This window comes from Delphinapterus leucas, chromosome 12 (assembly GCF_059928025.1).
Source record: "Delphinapterus leucas isolate spDelLeu-1000000601 "Yukka" chromosome 12, BTC_Dleu_Yukka2, whole genome shotgun sequence".
Lineage (NCBI taxonomy): Eukaryota > Metazoa > Chordata > Mammalia > Artiodactyla > Monodontidae > Delphinapterus > Delphinapterus leucas.
In genome coordinates, this window is record NC_143140.1 from 40,761,899 (window position 1) to 40,781,892 (window position 19,994).

Below are 19,994 nucleotides of genomic sequence, written 5' to 3' on the forward strand. Positions count from 1 at the left end.
TGACATGTTTTGACCTGCCAGTGCCAGGTGAGAGTTGTTGCTATTATTGTTTTAAAATTCTCTACACAAAATGAACCCCCTTTATTGTTTGCACTAGGGAAAGGCCATCCAAAGCTTTGCCATTATTATGCCAATGTATGTATTAATTCAGAAGTTTTCTAATTAATTCTAATATATAAAAATGTTTGATTTCTCATAATTATAGCTTAAGAAGCACTTCTTTTCAAAATGCTTTAAATTATACTTATATTCACAGTAAGGCTTGAGTTTATTGCCACAGTTTTGTGTTGATGGAGTGTTCAAATCCTGGCATACTCCATAGTTAGATCCCATATGGCTCTTTGCCTCAGTAAGAATTACCTAAAGAACTCAACAACTTCATGAGTTGATGTACCATTTATTCGGAATTTGTGATGAGTAACTTTGATAACTTTTCAAGCGTACTTGTACTCATTTATGAAGAGTTATATGAACAAATTTATGTTTTAGAAAAGAGGCTGATGATATGCTCTAAAGTATCATCATGTAGTATTTTGCACACTGATATTCTAGATTTAGCCTTGTCAATGTGATCTTAGACAAGTGACATGAAATTTATAGCTTCTAAATTTCTTTCTATTTTTTTAATTAGTAAAATTACAGGGTGAGACTAGGAACACCTAAGGTCTATTTAATGCTAAACTTATAATAATGTTTCAGATAATGTACTTGACAGAGTCCCAGAGTTTGATTTAAAGTGGGCTAGAAACTACATGGAGAAATATGATTAGCTGATGTTTTCAAACAAATTTTAAAAATCAAACACCTTCTTAAACACTTATGAGAGGAATGGAAGCAGTGATTTGATAGGTTCCCATTGCCTCACAGTTTCATTTGGAAAGAGCTGAAGAAAATAAATGCATTTTTCAGTGTTGTTTCTGGAAGGAGTGAGATTCCTATGTATCCTTACCCTCCTCTTTTAGTTTACATTGCGTGGAAGAGGGCAGAGATTTTTGTCTGTTTGTTGTTGTAAGCCCACACAACAATAGTGCCTGCACTCTGTGGACCCTCAATTATTTGTTCAACAAATGAACTCTACATATGAAAATATGATGGTGCAGCAAGATTTATAAATACAGAAAACAACTTTTGGAGCTAAAGATCAGCATGGCATCTTACATTACTCAATGCGATGACTTCATTAAACAAACCTGAGTGACTGAGGGTAGTGAGAATTGAATAAGATTTGGGGAGGATGTTTGAGGACTTTAGAGTATAGCACAGATATTCTTCATTAATATTAGTTACATAATAGCACTCATAATTTCAAAATTTCTAGAATAAAGAAATTTGACTTATACTTAATATAAAACCTTAACTTGATGGGTTTTTTGGTTTGTTTGCTTTTTTGTATTGTAAATACAATGTACCAGTGTACCAGGAATGTCTCTTATCATATTGTTTTGCTTTGAGGAAATGCTTGTTACAAATAAATCAAAATAGTATATTATATAATTCTCAAAACTCCCTGAGATATTTCAGATGTGAAAGCTATTTAAAAAAAGAAAGATAACAGTTAAATCAGTTCTAGGGAAGCTGTTACAGTTTCTTGGAAACATACAAATGGCAATTTTTGTTTTCTCCCCACCCCTGGCACTGTTTACTGAAAGATATTGACTTATAGGGAAAATATAAAACAATTCAAAATATTAATAAATGTATAAACTATATAACTTTTTAAATGAAGGAAAATACTGGGCACAGCATTTGGAATTTCTATTTCTTCTCATTTTAAGCTTATCTTATATATGAGAGAAGGAAACAAATTAAACTATAAGCCTTAGGGTGTAGTTTTTTTTTTCCTTTTATCTGTTCAACTCAGCTCATCAGATCAACTTTTGCCTTCTGAAGAAAGCGTAGTTATTGCAGAAAATAGTCATTGATACAGGCAGGTCACTTTCATGAGAAACTTAAGAAATCAAGTTGAATTATATATCTAAGTGGAATCATTTTTTCGTAGTGTGTAGTTACTTTGGTATAATAGTATAATCAATTAGTGTTTTCATTAAAATGAATTTTTAAAAATTAGGTAATAGCACATGATAAATTTCTTTTATAGGACTTTCTTGGACTTTTAATGTAAAATTATCAGTACATATTAATAAAAATTCAAAGCATCTAATAATACTTTGGCATAGCAAAATTATAGACTAGGAAGAATATTTTACCATATTCTTCTTTATTTTCATTGCCAAATAATATTGAATTAAAATTTATTAAAATGTCTCATTACTAAAAGTGGCTTAATGCATTTAACATACATTTTGTTTTTAGCTGAATTCTGAATGAGATAAATTTGAACATAATAATTTAAATTTGAAGGGATGAATATTCAAACCACTCACCTGTAGGTATTACAATATAATTTTTGTTTCTTTTGTTCAGATAGTTTTCTTATGTTTGACTTGATGATATTAAGTTCTTAATTTTAGTAAATTATATTTTATTCACTCATAACATAGTATAAAATTAAAATGATTTTGAGACTCCAGTACATTATGAGTAAGTCTTAACTCATATAACTTCATCAAAGAAATATAATCTAGAAAGAGGCATTTCACACTTTACCCCCTCAAATATGTCTGAGAAAAAAACTTCAGGCAGTAATTCATGATTTACTATGTCATAGCTCTGCCAACAATATGGCTTTCATGAATTATTACTTAGTCATTAATAAATGCAATGACATGCAACTCTAGAACTTGAATGAGATTCTGACTTACCATAAATTTTCAAACAACATCATAACCTGCATTTCTCAACTAGTTAATTAGGATTTGCCTTTTATATCATCTTTTTCAAGCATATTGACAATTTTTTTGTAATATGTCATTTTTACTTAGCTTTAAAATTTTGTTTAATTATAAGCCAAAAAATAAAAATAAAAAATAATGCATTTAGGTGTGAAAAAGTAAAGGTTATTTGAGTCTCTTTCCCAGCAAGAGTTAAGGAGATGAATCTATTCAAAGCAGAGCAGTACAGGCTCGGGTTCTGGAAATTTAGATCAGTTCCAGAAATTCCCCAGGATTTTGAGTTTATACCTGCAGAAGCCGTAAACTGATATGAAAATTCTGTCTTTATTAATACTGCAAATGTGATCAAGGAGAGGAACTCCCTTTGCTTTGCTTTTATTGTTGCTCAGATTTTTAGATATTGTCATAGAGGTGTATGCGGTTAAGTGCAGGAGGGTAAACAGAAATACTATGTCTGTTTTGGAGTGAATATTCAGAAATATTTCAAAAATTACACATATTTTTCTTTTTTCCCCCAGAAGTCCATGCGTCCTTTTAACCTGCTAGGCCTCCTCCTGTGTGATTCATCTAGGGGCCTACCATCACCATTCATCACTCTGAGTGTGATGATTACTGCCCAAACTGTTGTGAAATCACTGAATGACTCAGATATAAGCTATTTAATTAGGGAAGCTCTGTTTACACAAAAATACCTTAGTGGAGCAATCAACAATGATGTGAAGGTAAATGCTAAATAAGCATAAACTGGTTTAATTAAGCTTGCGGTGACATTAAATCCCTTTCGTAGTTTTCCTGACTGCAGCAATGTTATTTTAATGTGATATTTACTTTATGGTAGATTTTTGAAATTGTAGGTGTTCTTACTCATAATACATTAACTGAACTTCCTTTTCATTCATTAGAATTTTTAAAAAACAACAACTGGATGGGGTAAAGCAAAAAAAGCAAATCACAGCAGTTTTCATTAAGGAATATTTAAAATGTGTGAGCAATTGCAGTCTTGCCTTTTAATTCACCATAGGTGATAATCTATTTTAGCCGAACAGGGAGCGTTTCTACTTAATGGCATTTTCGGCTGCCTTGCCTCCCTTCTGACAACCCATACTAAAAGCCTTCTTGGCTTCTGTCTTTGGAATGTTGAGTGCACAGGGCTCTTTGAGGGCTAGGCAGACTCAGCAGTCCATGAGCTGGTAGGAAAACAGCAATCTAGAAAAAAATCCATTAGGGCCAGTTGCTGTTATTTTGTTTTGCTGTGTTCAGTTTGTTAGAAATATTGTAAAGTGTCTGAAGGGTCCCATTAAAACTATTTCTGTTTTTAACAATGAGCTAGTGGCACACTTCATTCATTTATTGGTGCCTCCCAACTTTAATAACATATGGGGCGCACGAGTCAGCTGAAAAGGGAGGGGATGGAAGCAATTCTGCTCATGTCTGTGCCTATCGTCCAAGATGCTAAAATTTTCTATAATCTTATGTATCCTCATCTTACTTCTGGGATTAAATCAGTAGTAGGTTTCAACCAGTCCATGAATAATTATATCTGTGAACAAAATCCAAATTAAATTATCATAGAGAACTACTGAAATATGTGTAATACATGAAGAATGTAATAGGCAGTGTAGAGGTGAAGTAAAGATGAATGTAAAGAGTATATTTATAAATCCTTTGTAATACTAAGGTTAAATTTAATGACAATTTTATCAGACACAAAATTGTTATATACATTTTTCTTGTATTATATTTACTTATGTAATTATAAATAAGATGCATTCTTGCTTCATAATTGGATTTTAATGCTACCTTTATAAACTAATTTACAAAATATTTTATATTAATGAATACAAAATAGCTGTAGCCCTATTAGTAATTCTTAAGTAAGTTTTATCTCATTATAATGCCTTTACACATAATCAGCCTAAAGTAAAAAATATTACAGTAGGTTGTATCATGGACTCTTTATGGTAGAAGGATACCACATTGACATATGAACAATGTGAAATTTCATTCTTCACTTCTATTTTCTAATGTTAAATGCATGAGATCTCACTGCTTCTTCATTTCTTGTTATTTGATGAAGTGAGAGATGTAGAATTGGTACTGAGGGAGAGGTTGTTTATTTAAGGCAGATGTTGGTGTTTATAAAAATAGAAATCAGTATGAAAAGCATGTTTTTTCCCTGTTTTGCTCACCATCCATTTCTAGAATTCCCAATTTATCATATAATAAGTACTGTAATATTCATCATTATAGATGCATAATATTGCTGGCCTTCAGTTCTTCAGCTTAACAGAAATGAATGAATACATTTGTCTTGATTAGTTGAACATAATGCACAAAAATTGATGCAAATTATTCATCTTTCTGCAGGTCAAACCTTCCATTAAAATGCATTCTATTTTTTTTCATTGCATAGGCAGCATAATTTTAATGCTGGTGAAGTAATTTTGCAAGTCTAAATCGAGATCTAATAATTTTCAGAGCCTGAATTAAACAAACAAAAAAAAGCACCAAATTACCCCTGTAGAAGCTGTATTTTCCTGGCATATTTGTTGAAGTCTTAGATTTCATGTCACTGAAAACAGATGAGTCTCAGTAAGCTATGCCTGCTCCACAGACATCATCAACAGACTCTGCAGGCTAGAATCTAGGAAGCTTCCACAGGGAATTTGATGAATTGCGAGCACCAGTGCTAGCAGCCTTCATGAATATTGTAAATGCTGATGAAATGGTACCTAAACAATGAATAAATGGATAATTCTCATGAAAACAGAGTGAGTTCCGATAGACTTTATATGCAAACATTAGAACATTAATTAATTTTGTTTGTGTCTTGTGGTGATTACTCCAAGGCCATGGGTTCAAATCCCATTATAGATTAGTTAGCCAGAATGACTGTGCCAGACTGTCATCCTTTGGTTAGCAAGACTAAGTAAGATCAATGAATCACTCGTATTGGGAAAAAAATAGTCAAAACATAGTGGTGAAATGTATAAGCACTAAATTCTGAAGATGAATGCCTTGCATTTGCTGGCCCTCATCTGAAGGTGTATTCTTATCATGCTGTATAGAATATGTGGCCTTTGTAGCCAGATGACTTATGTGCAAATCTTAGTTCCACCTGAGTGTCCTAGGTGTCCTAAGTGAAGTTACTATGCCTCCCAGAGACTCAGCATTCTTATTGGTAAATGGGTAGGATCATGTCTACATAATTAGATTGCAATAAGGATTAAACATCAAATTTATAGTATTTGGATCAGAACATATGCACCACAAATAATTCTGAAGGACTGTTCTGAAGAAATATTTTATAATAAGTAAAATGATGTATTTGTGGTTTTTAAGTCCTTTGCATCTTACCCTTTTTCTCTCTATTCTTTATATTTTTAGTAATATTGAATGTGTTGTAGGTTAGACGTATTGTTAATATGATCCATTCCTAACTAATTAGAAATCATTTCCTATGGAACCCAACCAGGATTTTATCATCAGCCAATCAGTATATTGTATTTAAATAACCATGATTTGGTTACTTAGAAAGTTATTGACATCTATTTTATAAAGATGAGACAGTTTCTATTGTTGGGCATTATATAAATAAAGTTTTTCCTTCTCTGAACATTTCCTGAATGTTTAGTAAACAGAGTCCAAGACATATTCAGAGATTATCTCTGAAGACATGTATGTTTCCTTTTAATTTTGTCAATCTATAAGAAATTTTATCACTCTTCAACCTGCTTGGATCTGTAAAATAATGATCATTAAATATACATCATCCCCTTTCTTAAGGAGATAGACTTGGAAAAACAACTTTAACATCAAACAGAGAAAATAGAATATTGAACACAAACAAGTAGTCTGTTATTTAATGTAGGGACTCAGAGTGGTAGAATTCACTGAGGACCAAAGTTCAGTTAGGCCAAATTGAAAAAGGGACTTGAGCTCTACCTTAAAGGATGGGTACTTTACTCTCCTGAAAAAGTTATTCTCTCTCCCAATTTTGGGATTCTTAAAGATTAAGTAGGTTGAGGATTTTATTTAAAATGGTCCAACTTTTATAATTTATTCATTAAAGTTTAATATTGGACTTGGGAAAAAACACGATAGTAAAGAAAGTATTCCTGACATTTCCACTCTTACTGCTCTTCAAGTGGTTATTATTCAGATGAAAAATTGTAACAAAAGCAGAGTTTCTAGAATGAAACTATTTCTATTTTCATATTTTGTGTCAGCGTTACATGATTTAATACCCAGAGAAGAAATGTGACTACAAATCTACTTCACCAGCCGCTTTTAACTAATATGTATGAAAAACGTCAGAACCAGTGAAAATAGTTTACTGTTTCATTATGTGCTGATAACATTTGCCCTTCTTATCCTTTTTCACATAAGTCAAAGAATATTTAGAATATGAATAAAAGGCAAATGGCTAAAATACATAATCTATAATATGAATTTTTTATTGACACATTTTGTGTACCTCATATAACCATCTCCTTTTGTGATCTTAGATACTTAAATTTCCTCCTGAGGATTCTACAACTATTCCTTTAAGTAGAATGCATTCAAGTTACTTCTCTATAGAGGTCATAACACTTTGAATTTTAACGTCTACAACAAAGAAAAAAACGGCAACCTCTATCCAATTTAAGCCAGTTATAGATTTTGAATATAACTATTTAAAATTTCTTTAAAAATTACTGTATATTAAATATCCTGGGTGGTACATACACTTGATATCTGTATACATTTGCTCCCTAAATCCATGTAGTCTCTACCTCATAGCTTTTTATCTCTCTTCTCTTATTTCTACATTAACAGTGTCATTTATATTTGGTTCCATTCCACCATGGCCCTGACATCTTGAACTTAGTTCTATCCTCTATATCTAGAAAAAATGAACAAAGTGGGTGGGATGCTCTTACTATCATTTTCCTTTCTCATATATACTTTTCTAAACCAATAATGCAAATAGAAAGAAAAATAGAGGAAAAGTAGGTGAAAGGCAGCCAAAGAGAAAGAAGAGTTATTGTCCCTACTCTTCTTTTCAAAGTAATGAAGCCTTGTTTGTGTACCTGATCAGCAGACTAAGATAGTTCCATCTGTCACGTGGTTCTACAATATGGTGTTCTTTATTATAATGATCCTCAAGGTTGTAAAGGTTATTCAACATATGCGTTTTGTGTTGCAGTGAAAACTCTAGGAGGGCAGGGCTCCTATTACATTGTTCATCACTATATGCCTAGAATCTATCACCTGTGTATGTATATCTAATAATTAATAGTAAAAAAAAAGATACATACATGGTCCTTGCCCTTGGGACACTCATATCAATCTAGTAGGAAAAGATATATAGCAAAACATTGGAATATGATGCACCAAATGTTGTACTAGACTATCTGCAATGTGCTGTGGCACCAAAGAAGAGGGATCCTGTGTATCTCTGTGGCAGCCAAGGAAAAGTGTGCAAAGATCATTGGAGGAAGTATGGAAACAGGATTCTCCAGGCAATGGGAAATACAACTTCGTAGTTTGTATTGCTGGCATGTTAGGTGTGAGGAGAAGAGGATAAAGTCCGAGAAGCTTGTGATAGGTTGGAGAAAGGGATTGTACAACATCTTTAGGAATTGAGGTTGTATTCTATAGCTTTAGAGCACCATTAAAAAAAATTTAAGCAGGAAAATGATGTTCATAAATTTCCAATGTGGAAAGATTACTAGGTATCATGGAAGACTGATCACTTTTAGCTCTCATTTACCATTCTGTGATTAAATGTTATGGGTTGATAGTTTGTTTTCAGGATGAGATTAGTCTCCTTTAATTTTTATGATTATCACTCATGGATTCCTTATTCTCCTATCATATTGAGATTTTTCGATAGAATACCTTCAAAAGAAAATACAAAGATTGATGACAGTAACTTCACACCAGTTTAGCTTTTATCTAATAGGAAATCTGAAATGGACCCCATGAAGTATTTAGTTGCTACATATATTAAATGCTTCATTTGAAGTAAATGTATTATAATTATTAGATATAGATTAGATAAAGCTATATAGTTTGGGTTCATAAGAAATGACTGAGGGTAAAATTGCAGGCATTTATGACCAACTGTTAAGTAATTAATATTTTATTTATGCATGTATTCATTCCAGAAATATTGTCTTCACTGTGTGCCAGGTGTTATACTAAGAAAGGAAATACAACACTGTCCTTATGAAATTTACATCCTGTTAGGGTAAATGAGCATTAAACAAATAGTCACAGAAATTATTTTTTAGTTACAAACTGAGATAAGTTCTATAGAGGAAAATAACAATGATGCTTGGTATTGTATAACAGCATTGTTGACTGAATACGGCATAAAACTGGAAAATAGCAATTTAAAATGGAATCTGAAACGTAAATATAAAATTTGACTTAGCACTTCTTAAAAACAAATATGGGAGAGACAGTGTCCTAAGAGATAATAAAACCCATCTTTCACTGAGAAAAAGGCTCTAAGAAAATGTGGTCTGGTTCCAATTTTATTGGAAGATTTTATCATGGAAATAATGGTAAAAAGAGATAAAGCTCTAAAAGTACCCAAAATATGTTGTGCATTTACGGCACCCAGCACTCATCTCAGCATAGGAAGCAGGGAGCCATTTCACAAAATATAACATTGCCAGCAGCACTGTAATTTAAGAAAGAAGGTTGATGGTTCCAGCAGATATAGCCTCAGATCTCTTGTGCTCGCAGGTCTTTTACTTATTAAGGCACTGGCCAAGGCCACTGACGGTTGATGTAAGTGCAATGACGGCATTAAAATTTATAAACTTATTTGTCACCCTAACTTATTCTAGATGGTTAACACTAAAAGTATGAAACAAGTCTGTTTATGAACTCTATTTGTTCTACTGAATGTAATAAGAACCTGAGAAGGTGTCCAATATCACAAGTTCTGCCTTAACATATTCTGACTATATCATAATGGATATATTATAATGGATTCAATGTTTCATTCAAAAAGCATTTGTTTAATGCTTATTGTGTGATAGGCACTGTGCTAGATGCTGGATGAAATAAGATGAATAATGGATGGTTGATTACCTATAACTGACAGGTAGCCTGATTTTTAAGTCATTATTTAAAGGGCTTCAAGTATTTGGGTGTGTGTCTTAGAAACATTTATCAGATTAAACACTTTCAAAGAAGAGGAATAATTAAGGAATTATTGAAGCTTTTTGAGGCAAATCATTGATATAATGTACACTTAGTGATTATAGTATAGTCACATACCCACAAGACGTGTAAGTTACTATTCTCCAGAAAGTGCAAGAAAGTATACTTGGAGAAATGACAAGCTAGAGGAAACTTAAAATTATGAGTAGTCTACTTCATAAAAATATCTTCCCAGACCCAAAGAAAACAAACACCAGGATGTTACCTAATTCTCTGTCATACACAGCACATAATATCATCATGATGAGCTGAAATAACTATGAAATATAAAACAGAGGAAATTAAAGTTCTTTAGGAAGTGGGCAGTGGGGATCTGTCATTATAAGTAACGGAAATACTTAGCCAGCCCCTTAGAATTTTAACAAAATATTTAAAGGATTTGGGTGCTATTAGGAAAAACAAAAGCTGTGTATTTTTCCCCAAAATTGGTTTCATCAGTTTTGATATACAAATATATTTAAATAATAACTCTTGTAACTTTTGTCCCTCAGAAGTATTTTATAAAGAGACTTAAAAGCTGGGCATGAAGACATGTCTTAAAGTAAGTATTGTGATGCGAATTCTTATGAGCTGATGCTCATGATGCATATGGAGCTAATAGATGAAAAAGGACATGCAAAAAATCCGCTACTTGATCAGTAGTGCTGTGATAATGTGTAAATTCAAAGCTAAGCAGGGACAAGCAGGAGATCTAACAAGAAACAACTTATTTTTGACAGAGAGAGCTGATGTAGTAAGAGTAGTAATTATTGTTATCTAAGGCAGTGCTTTTCAAATTGAGGTTAAAATAAAATAATTGACAGGGACATTAATAGATATGAATGAAAAAATTCTTCCACTAAAAATAAATTTAATCATTTAAAATATATTTTTTAACTTTTTCCTTTGATGGAGAGATGGAAACCTTTTATTTTGTTAACGTATAATGTGAATTTACAAAAGATATATTTGTTATGGAGTATTCTTTAAGCTTATCTGACCAATGAATTCTTTAAAAGTGAAACACAGAAGTACATTTCCCAAAAAGAGAAGTGTGTGGGGAAAATCCAGTTTAGGAAATATTGGTATAATGAGATTTAGAAAGACATATTTATAGAAAGCAAGAGTGATTTTTTTTCTGACCTTTGTAATTGATTAAAGCATGCAGAAGCTTGATTTGAAAGTAAGGAAACTTTTGGCAGTATGGATGGGATATTTCCAGTATGTGTATGGATAATGTGATTTTAGAATATTTCACTAAAGCATGGTAAGTATTAGACTTGTTGTGCAACCTTTAAAGAAAAGCTATTTATCAATCACTAAGCCTCCTCAAGAATTAAACGTAATGCTAACTCCATTTCCTTTATCATTTCTATATTATCTAGATGTACTGAATAGGATAAGGAAAATGTTTGGTACATACTTAAATTGGTGTGTTTGTAAAGAGCATGAAAAGGACAATCAAATGAGCAAATGAATAAACTATGTGTAGTAGATTTAGACATTAGAACCAAGTATGTATAACAATGTGTGTATTCCATTCTATAAGTAAGAAACATCAAATGACAGAAAGGAAGGGGAGGAGGGAGGGGATGTGGGAGGGGAGGGAGGGAAAAGAAAAGAGAGGGGGAGGGGAAGGAAAGGAAAGGAAGGAAAGGAAACAAAAAGAGAATGTACAAAAAAGAAGGAAGGAAAGGTAACAAGGAAGGTAGGGAAGAGGAAGGAGGGCAGAAAGTAAGGAAGAGAGGAGTCAATTCAATTTAATAAGCCCAGCAAGTTGGCTCTGAACTACTTGGTGAGATTTGTATTAATTATTTATAACAAATCACAGTTTATTTTCCTAAGGAGCTTTTAGTCAATTTGTTGGGAGGAATGTTAATGAAATTATAATTTTATGTAAAGTTCTTTGATCTATGTAAAATTCTTTGATCTATGTAAAATTTAACATTTAGGGACATTTGGAGATGAATTTTTTTATCGAGGAAATTCTGAACAGGTGCATTTGTAGGTTTTATTTATGCCCACACATATACTGCTGCTGTATATCACTCGAAACTGCCTTTATGCCTCCTTCAAGTGTTCTTCTGAACCCCACGTCTTATGCATCTGATACATCAAGGGACTTCACTATGTAGTAATCATATGTCTTTCTCTCTTTCTTCTTTCTTTCTTCCTTCCTTCCTTCCTCCCTCCCTTTCTCTCTGCCTCTTTCATGTAAGCGAGAACATTTTTTATCTGGTAAATGGGATCTTTCTGCTACTTGAAAAAAAGACCATTTTTAAAACATAATCGTTCCTTATTGTTAGTATGGAGCATGTGTTTAACAACCAAAGAAAGTCTCACTGTGAGCAAGAATACAAATGAAACAAAAACCAGAGATTGCATAGTGAAAATCAAAGAGCTAAATTCAGTTTTAAGAGGTGTTTGCCTTATCCTGCATGATGTTTTTTAAAAGTAATTTATTTGCGAAAATTTTAATGTAGAAAATTTTAGACAAAATATTTCCTGGGATATAATTAAAGTTAAAGTGTCTGGTAACCCTGTGTTGAAATTCTCACAGATTTTTAATAAAACTAGAACTGAAAATTATCTTTTCACATTGGATGTTATAATTTTTCAGATACTTTTGTCTAGCTTGTTTCTTCACCCATTTATGGTTACCTATTTGTCCCCTTAAGCATTTGAGGATTGACTTTTAGGTGCAATAGTATATGTTATAATAGACATGCTTACAATTTCCTCAGTCGTTTTCTAATCAAAGTTAGGGTCCTCTTGCAAAAATACTCATCTTCCTTGGAGGCAACCTTATGGTGCGTTAACCCCAGCTTCTCCCAGGTGCCACTCAATGCCCTCATAGTTCTTGGCTTGCCAGCATGTGGTTTGAGGCTGGGTTCATACTCGGGCAAAAGTTAGACTCTATCTATCTAACTAAAGGCTGTTCACTTCATTAGAGCTAAGCGCATGGCTACTCATGTCACAGAGAAGATTAAAGATACTTTTATTCTTTGATCTCAATATGTCCTTGAGATTTTTCAAATAGATAAAGTTTCAAACCACTTTTGACTTTAGTACCTGCTAGAAATGTGTCCCAAGGAGCAGCAAATGATGTACCAAAGAAGTAATCATTCATTATTTAATTATTGTTTTTTAAAATGAATCAATGACAGAATGACAAATAAAGCATGGCAATGATTTAGTGTCATTGATTATATTATCTATATTATTTCACCCTGTTAAAAACCTCAAAATGAGGTGTATTAATTTTGTAGCTTTGATTCAATCCAAATTCTACTTACATATTATTATGTTTACACTGGAAAGTAAGTGTGAGGAGGTTTGCTAGCAATAGGACATTTTCATATTTACAGTAAGTGCTGGAAATAGGAAACTCAACCAGCAAGAAATCAAGATGTTTCCATCAGTTGTTGAAAAGTGGGTTGCTTTTGTTTGTCTGTGCCTTATTTTGAGAATGAAGTAGGGAATATGGTGTCTGAAGATACTGAATAAACATCCTAAAGCAATTCAGTGGGTTTGGTGAGTTGACAATAAGTAATATTCTTTCAGTTTTTCTCAGGATGAGAAATGACCTGGTTCAAAATATTACTTAGGTAGATCAAGAAATTTTCATATTTCAAAGTCTACTTTTCATGTCACTTTCCCCCCCAACATTTGCTTATAATTATACTTCCAGGCCACATTTTTATATTAGTCACCTGTGGTCATTTTCATAAGTACTATCAGTATAAAATTTGTTTCAGATACTATGTTTCTAATTGAAGGTTATATTTGATAAACTACAGATCTTCTTAAAATGATTTTTTTTCCTCAATCAAATGTTTATTTTGCAGGGGATACACATGGTTAATCAGAACGGTAATTCAGAGTAAATGTGACTTTGAAGCTGCTGCTAGGCTAGTTGTAGTGAATTAATGAAAGCTGGATAGTCAAACAAGATGACCTTTATTTATGGTTTTTAAATACATATCAGAGGAGACCAAAAACACCCCACTGTCACTCTTATATTTTGTCAAGACTGCCTCAATCTGATATAATGCTCCTCATAATATGAAACATTGATTGAGAGTAGTTTGAAAATTAAGATAGATGATAGATATAGAGATGATAGAAAGGAAGAAAGAATGAAAGAATGAAAGAAAGGAAGGAAGGAAAGAAAGAAAGAGAAAGGAAGGAAGGAAGAAAGAAAGAAAGAAAAAGAAAGAAGAAAGAAAGAAGAAAGAAAGAGAAAGAAAAAGAAAGAAAGAAAGAGAGAAAGAAAGAAAGAAAAAGAAAGAAAGAAAGAGGAATAGATAGATATCCTCTGTTCCAAAGGGTTTACAATCTACTTAGGAAAGTAGATCACATCTTGAAAGGTAAATAATAGTAATACTAGATGACCTAGCCTGAGTGTCCAGTGAGTGACCAAGGTAGAAAATAATATGGGCTAGGCTAATCCATTGAAATCTGAAGTGGCTAAGGGGCAGAATTTAAACTGAACATTTTCATCAGAGTAGTATTTGGAAGAGAATATGGGAAGGAAACTTAGAAGCAGAAATTCCCCTGCTATAATTAGGAGTCGTTGCACAATAAAAATAAAATATGTAAGTTCTAATTATAGGAATGGATAATGCCCCTTTTAGGAAAGCTGTGAAAAAATGTATAGAAGCCATATAAACATTTCTTCTGCATAGATTGAAGATTATGTTAAAGAAACAGCTCTCCACCTGGATTTGGTAGATCTCAGTCCTCCAACTTTTACCATAAGCTACTAACTTTTTTTGACTTTTCTTTGTATTTCTGCTTTTTAGTTTGCCTACTCTTGCTAAAAGAGCAACACTGAATTAGTCCTGTTATATTAATCAAGTATAAAGAAGACATATAGTGCTGTCCCTTATGAGGCAGAATAGTTTCCTCATAAGGTTTTTAATTGCTCTTAGCAAAAATATATCTTTAGGTGCAAATGTAGGTATATTTAAATCAAAACAAAATCACAGACAACATAGAGTATGAGCTGAAATTAGTGTTTTTCTACAAGCGGAAAAACACTTATGGATGAATCTGTGCAGAAAAATGGAATGTGCAGTATAGTGTTTTAGGAAGGAAGATTAAACTTTAGAAACAGGCTATTTTCTGGGTGGGAAAAAGCAATAAGACCAATCCCTTGGGACAGATGTTGAAAGATGCATATAGTTCAGTATTATTCCATGCTTCTGGGCAACCAATTAGAAAAGTTATTACTTATCATGTAATAGCTAATACAGATGAATATCTACCCCCATCAGCATAAATACTATAAATTTCACTTATATTGTTGCCTCCACTGAAAAGAATATTTCTTTCCAAAGTGTAAAACGATAAATAAACAACCAAAAAAAATCTTACAATGCGTTGCCATGACGATTTTTGAATGACCCAAGTTTGTACAAACCTGTTACTTCTGTTATTTGTATCAAATATGAGTGATTATTTATCTGCAAGTATTAGCCACCCCTGAATAGAGCTTGTTAATCATTATCACTTTAAATTATTGCACTTAATCATGGGAAACACCATTTTTTGCACAACTTTCCTAAAAATCGAGGTTACTGTTTTATCAATGCTCTGTTTTCAGTATTGAATGATTGCTAGACATTAACTAAATATCCTTGCCCTCTATCCATTTCCTTTTGTAGATTTTTACTTACTGTTTTATTATTTTTCCAATGGTCTGAGTTGAGCCTGCCTTTAAGAGAGAGGTATTTTCCTCTTTCAAAACAAAATGTTTTCTTACCCTTCAAAATCAGAAAGGCCACCTGCCCTATTTATTTTGTTAAACTTCTATTTTCTGCCATTTTCCAGTTGTTTTTTGCTTCTGAAAATAAATACTGGCATACTTTGGAGCATTTGGAAAGAGCTCTGTTGTCTCATCATGTAACCTTTAATTATGAAATTTTGGGTTCCTGGAAAGCATTAACGAACCCTCTCTTTTCTTAGGTTCTCCATATAGAGACAAAATCACCATAGCAATTCTTCAGCTGCAAGAGGAAGGCAAGCTGCACATGATGAAGGAGAAGTGGTGGAGGGGCAATGGGTGTCCAGAGGAGGAGAGCAAAGAGGCCAGTGCCCTGGGGGTTCAAAATATTGGTGGCATCTTCATTGTTCTTGCAGCCGGCTTGGTGCTCTCTGTTTTTGTGGCAGTGGGAGAGTTTTTGTACAAATCCAAAAAAAACGCTCAATTGGAAAAGGTAAATGTCACTTTTTTACAACTTAAAACAATCTTTGTTATAATAAAACGAACTTTTTTATCTTTCCAACCAAGGGAAATACTTAGACCTGTGTTAATGGTCTTCTGCCACTCATTGTAAAACAAAGGTTCATAGAACTCAGGATTACCTTCGTAATTTTTAATTTAAATGTAATATTTTAAATTGAAGGCAACTTCAGGACCAGTAACTATTTTTCGTCTTACTGAAGTCTGAAAATGGAGAAACTTTTGCTGCTCGAAGTTCACTGTGGTTAGTTTATTAGGGGAATATAATTAATGAAGGAAGCAAAACTCAGAAACTGTAATATGAAGAAAAAATTTCTCTGCAGATAAAAAGTGCTTTAAGATACGATACTCATTAACAGTTTCAAGTTAGAGAGTAAATGAAATATTTATTTGAAGATTTTTGGTCCAATAATTTCTAATTTGGAAAAATCATAATGTGCATTGTGGAAATTTTAATTAATTTTCTACATTAATGAATATGTGAGAATATTGTGGTTTCTCCTTTGCCACTTAATGTTATTCTTAATGCATCCTTTACTGCCTTGCACCTGAGTCTTTAGAGGAATATATATAAATCTCAAAAATATTGAGACTATTGCAATTTTTTAGTATTTTATTATATTTATTCTTTTGTATAAATGTCTTTATATTCTATTCTTAAAAAAGGCTGTGAACCTGGTTCAGATTATATATTTCTAGTGCTATAATTCCCTTAGTTCTATAAATATAAAGATGAATATTTATAGATAAATCTTTCAGATGATACATGCTACTTTTTAATATAACTTTATGACTCTGGACGTAAAATGCTGCTTTAGCATTTTTAAGCCTTTTGGAACTTTACTTAGTCTTTTAGTATTTAAACATCTCTTTTGTTTTTAATTAAAAAACGTTTTTTAGATCTTAAATTTTAGACCATGCATCAGAGTGAGATTATATTCTGTTAAATAATTGAAAGGTTTATGAACTTTTATTGGTAAATATAAAGAGTAGAAATATGATATATTCCTTCATCTTTAATAATTTATGATATAATTAATTATCCTTTCTGAAATCAAGGATACAACATTCCTACATTTTATGTGACTACAGGACTTAATTCCTAGAAATAATGTTTTTATAAATGACTATTTTGATAGCCCCATTCTGTCTATAAGTAAAATAACCAATTCAAAGGTTTGAAAAATTTGGACAGTTGTATGATTTATTTTCCCACAATATTCAGGATAACTATATCTACTGACTTGCTAAATCAAATATCTTTTGCACTGGTGTGACTGAAAATTAAGTCTAAGTACACTTTTTATGTTATGACCCTTATTACAATGTCAAAATGAGTTTTGGAATCAAATCCAAAGAACTAATCAGAGATGAAAATTATTAACTCTTCAATTTTTATTTTTACTATAATTTATCAATAAGTGTGATATTTGGTTAGTTAATGCTTTAAAGGAGTCCAAAAATAATAGAAGAAAGTTAGATTGTCTAGTTAGAACCTCAAATCATCCATATGTAGTGGTTTTCTTTCACTTATAGCTCAGTATTAAAATAAAACACATACATTAATCTCTTGACAGCATGCGGTAGTCTGTCGCCCTTTTCTCTCTGTATCCTGTTCATATGATTTACCTGGGCCATGTCTCTATGTACAATTATTTTATAAGCATTCTGGTTTTTTTTAAAGGACATGGGAATTTACTTTTGTAAAATCACCTTTACTTTTATTATAAATAACTAGTTTAGCTGAATTTTTCACATATCGACCAGCTCTCAATTTCTATGGACTTCTATGACCTTCTAAAACATTAGAAAAAGGGAGTCAACGTACCTTTTGGTGCTGAAACAGATAAACTATTATATTGGAAAGAAACAACTGTGTTGATATGACATGAGCGTTCTTAGTCACATTCGCCGATGTTGTCACACTGTCTCCATAAATCTTCCATAATGAAATTCAGATTCTCTAGCTAAGCAGAGGAGACACTTCAGGATCTGTCTCTGTCCACCACTGTAGTTTTATCTTCTGCTTCTCCCCAGTTTGCACCTGTACTCTAACCACACTAAATTACTTTGAATTTTCCAAGGTCAACCAGCTTTTTAAAATCCTCCTCCAATTTGACCTGAGCAAACTTTGTCCATTTTTCTACCTGGCAAACTCCCACTAGTCATTTTAGATTAGGCATTCAAGACTAGGCATCAACTTGCCAAGAAAGCTTTACCTAATCAATAGGTTTGACGAATCTGGGTACAGGGCACGCTATTTCCACAAGGTGGTGTTAGGTTTTTATTTTCTATTCCAATGAAAAAAATATGACCTGACCTGTATATCTCATTTTTGTTAGACTTAGCTGATTTCAGAAACTATCATCATTCCAAAAACATTTGCTCCCCCTTTGAGAAAGTTGGGAATGTGTCTTGTCCATTTCAAACAACATCCATCCTTTTCTCTGGAAGCATTTGCACATCTCCATTCTCCCTTAGCACACTATTTTATTCATATTTGTTGATTTCTTTTTTTAATTTAATTTCTTTTTAATTATTTTTATTTTTAAAAAAATTTTATTGGAGTATAGTTGATTTGCAATGTTGTATTAGTTTCAGGTGTACGGCAAAGTGAATCAGTTATACATGTACATATGTCCACTCTTTGTTAGATCTTTTCCCATATAGGTCATTACAGAGTATTGAGTAGAGTTCCCTGTGCTATACAGTAGGTCCTTATTAGTTATCCATTTTATATATAGTAGTGTGTATATGTCAATCCCAGTCTCCCAATTTATCCCTCCCCTCCCTTACCTCTGGTAACCATAAGTTTGTTTTCTACATCAGTAACTCTATTTCTGTTTTGTAGATAAATTCATTTGTGTGTGGGTGCCTCTCTCCCTATTAGACTCTTACTTCCTTTAAGAAAGTAATTTTGATTTGTATTGCCAAGGTCTCAGACAGTGTCTGTTGACATAAGATCTTTCTTTCGTTCTTTCTTCCTTTCACCCTTGTCCCCTCCCTCCTTCTTTCCCTTTCTTTCTTTCCTTCCTTCTTTTCTTTCTTCCTTCCTTCCTTCCTTTCTTTCTTTCTTTTTCTCTTTCTTTCTTTCTTTCTTTCTTTCTTTCTTTCTTTCTTTCTTTCTTTCTTTCTTTCTTTCTTCTTTCCCTTCCTCCCTTCCTTCCTTCCTTTTCTCTCTTTCTCTCTCTTTCTATTAAATAATGAAGTTGATTCCAGTAACTTATCTAGAAAAGTCTACCATAAAGAATAAAAAAGAACTGTTTTTCCATACAATTCAAAAGAACTATGTTTATAAAGTAAATAATAATGGGTTTATTAGAAGTGATCAATTTTATTTACTGTGATAAATTAGGTTCTTGGGCTCAATTCTCTTTCATTTTTCCTGAGAAAAATATTTTATTTTGTTGGGCTATATGGTTTGTTTAATACCTTACTTAATTTATTAAAATTAGCTGTGAAATATTCCTAGATTTTCTTATAAGATCTGCATGAAAACATACAGAAATTCACAGTTTATACTTATAATTGTGTCTTTAACTGAAATTTTTAAAATTTTAAAAACAAAGTAAACATTTCAAAAATTATTCATTTACTCAACGATTATTTATTGAGAACCAAACATGAAATGAATTGTATTTACGTGTTGGAGGAAAGCAGGATATATTATTCACGACTCCAGCCCCAAAATACTTTATCATCTCTTTTCCCTTCTCTTTCTCCATTTCTTTTTTCTTTCTTTAATTTATAATATT

The 19,994-nt window shown here is 32.3% G+C and overlaps 1 protein-coding gene across 1 annotated transcript in view; it reads left to right on the forward strand.

Moving 5' to 3' along the window:
• The window catches only part of LOC149747865 (glutamate receptor ionotropic, kainate 2), a 119,441-nt gene that overhangs the window by 88,980 nt on the left and 10,467 nt on the right, over nt 1-19,994 (forward strand). Inside the window, exon 5 of the mRNA XM_089921663.1 lies at nt 15,963-16,213. Coding sequence (XP_089777789.1) covers nt 15,963-16,213 — 251 coding nt within the window. The remainder of the gene's footprint in view (nt 1-15,962; nt 16,214-19,994) is intronic.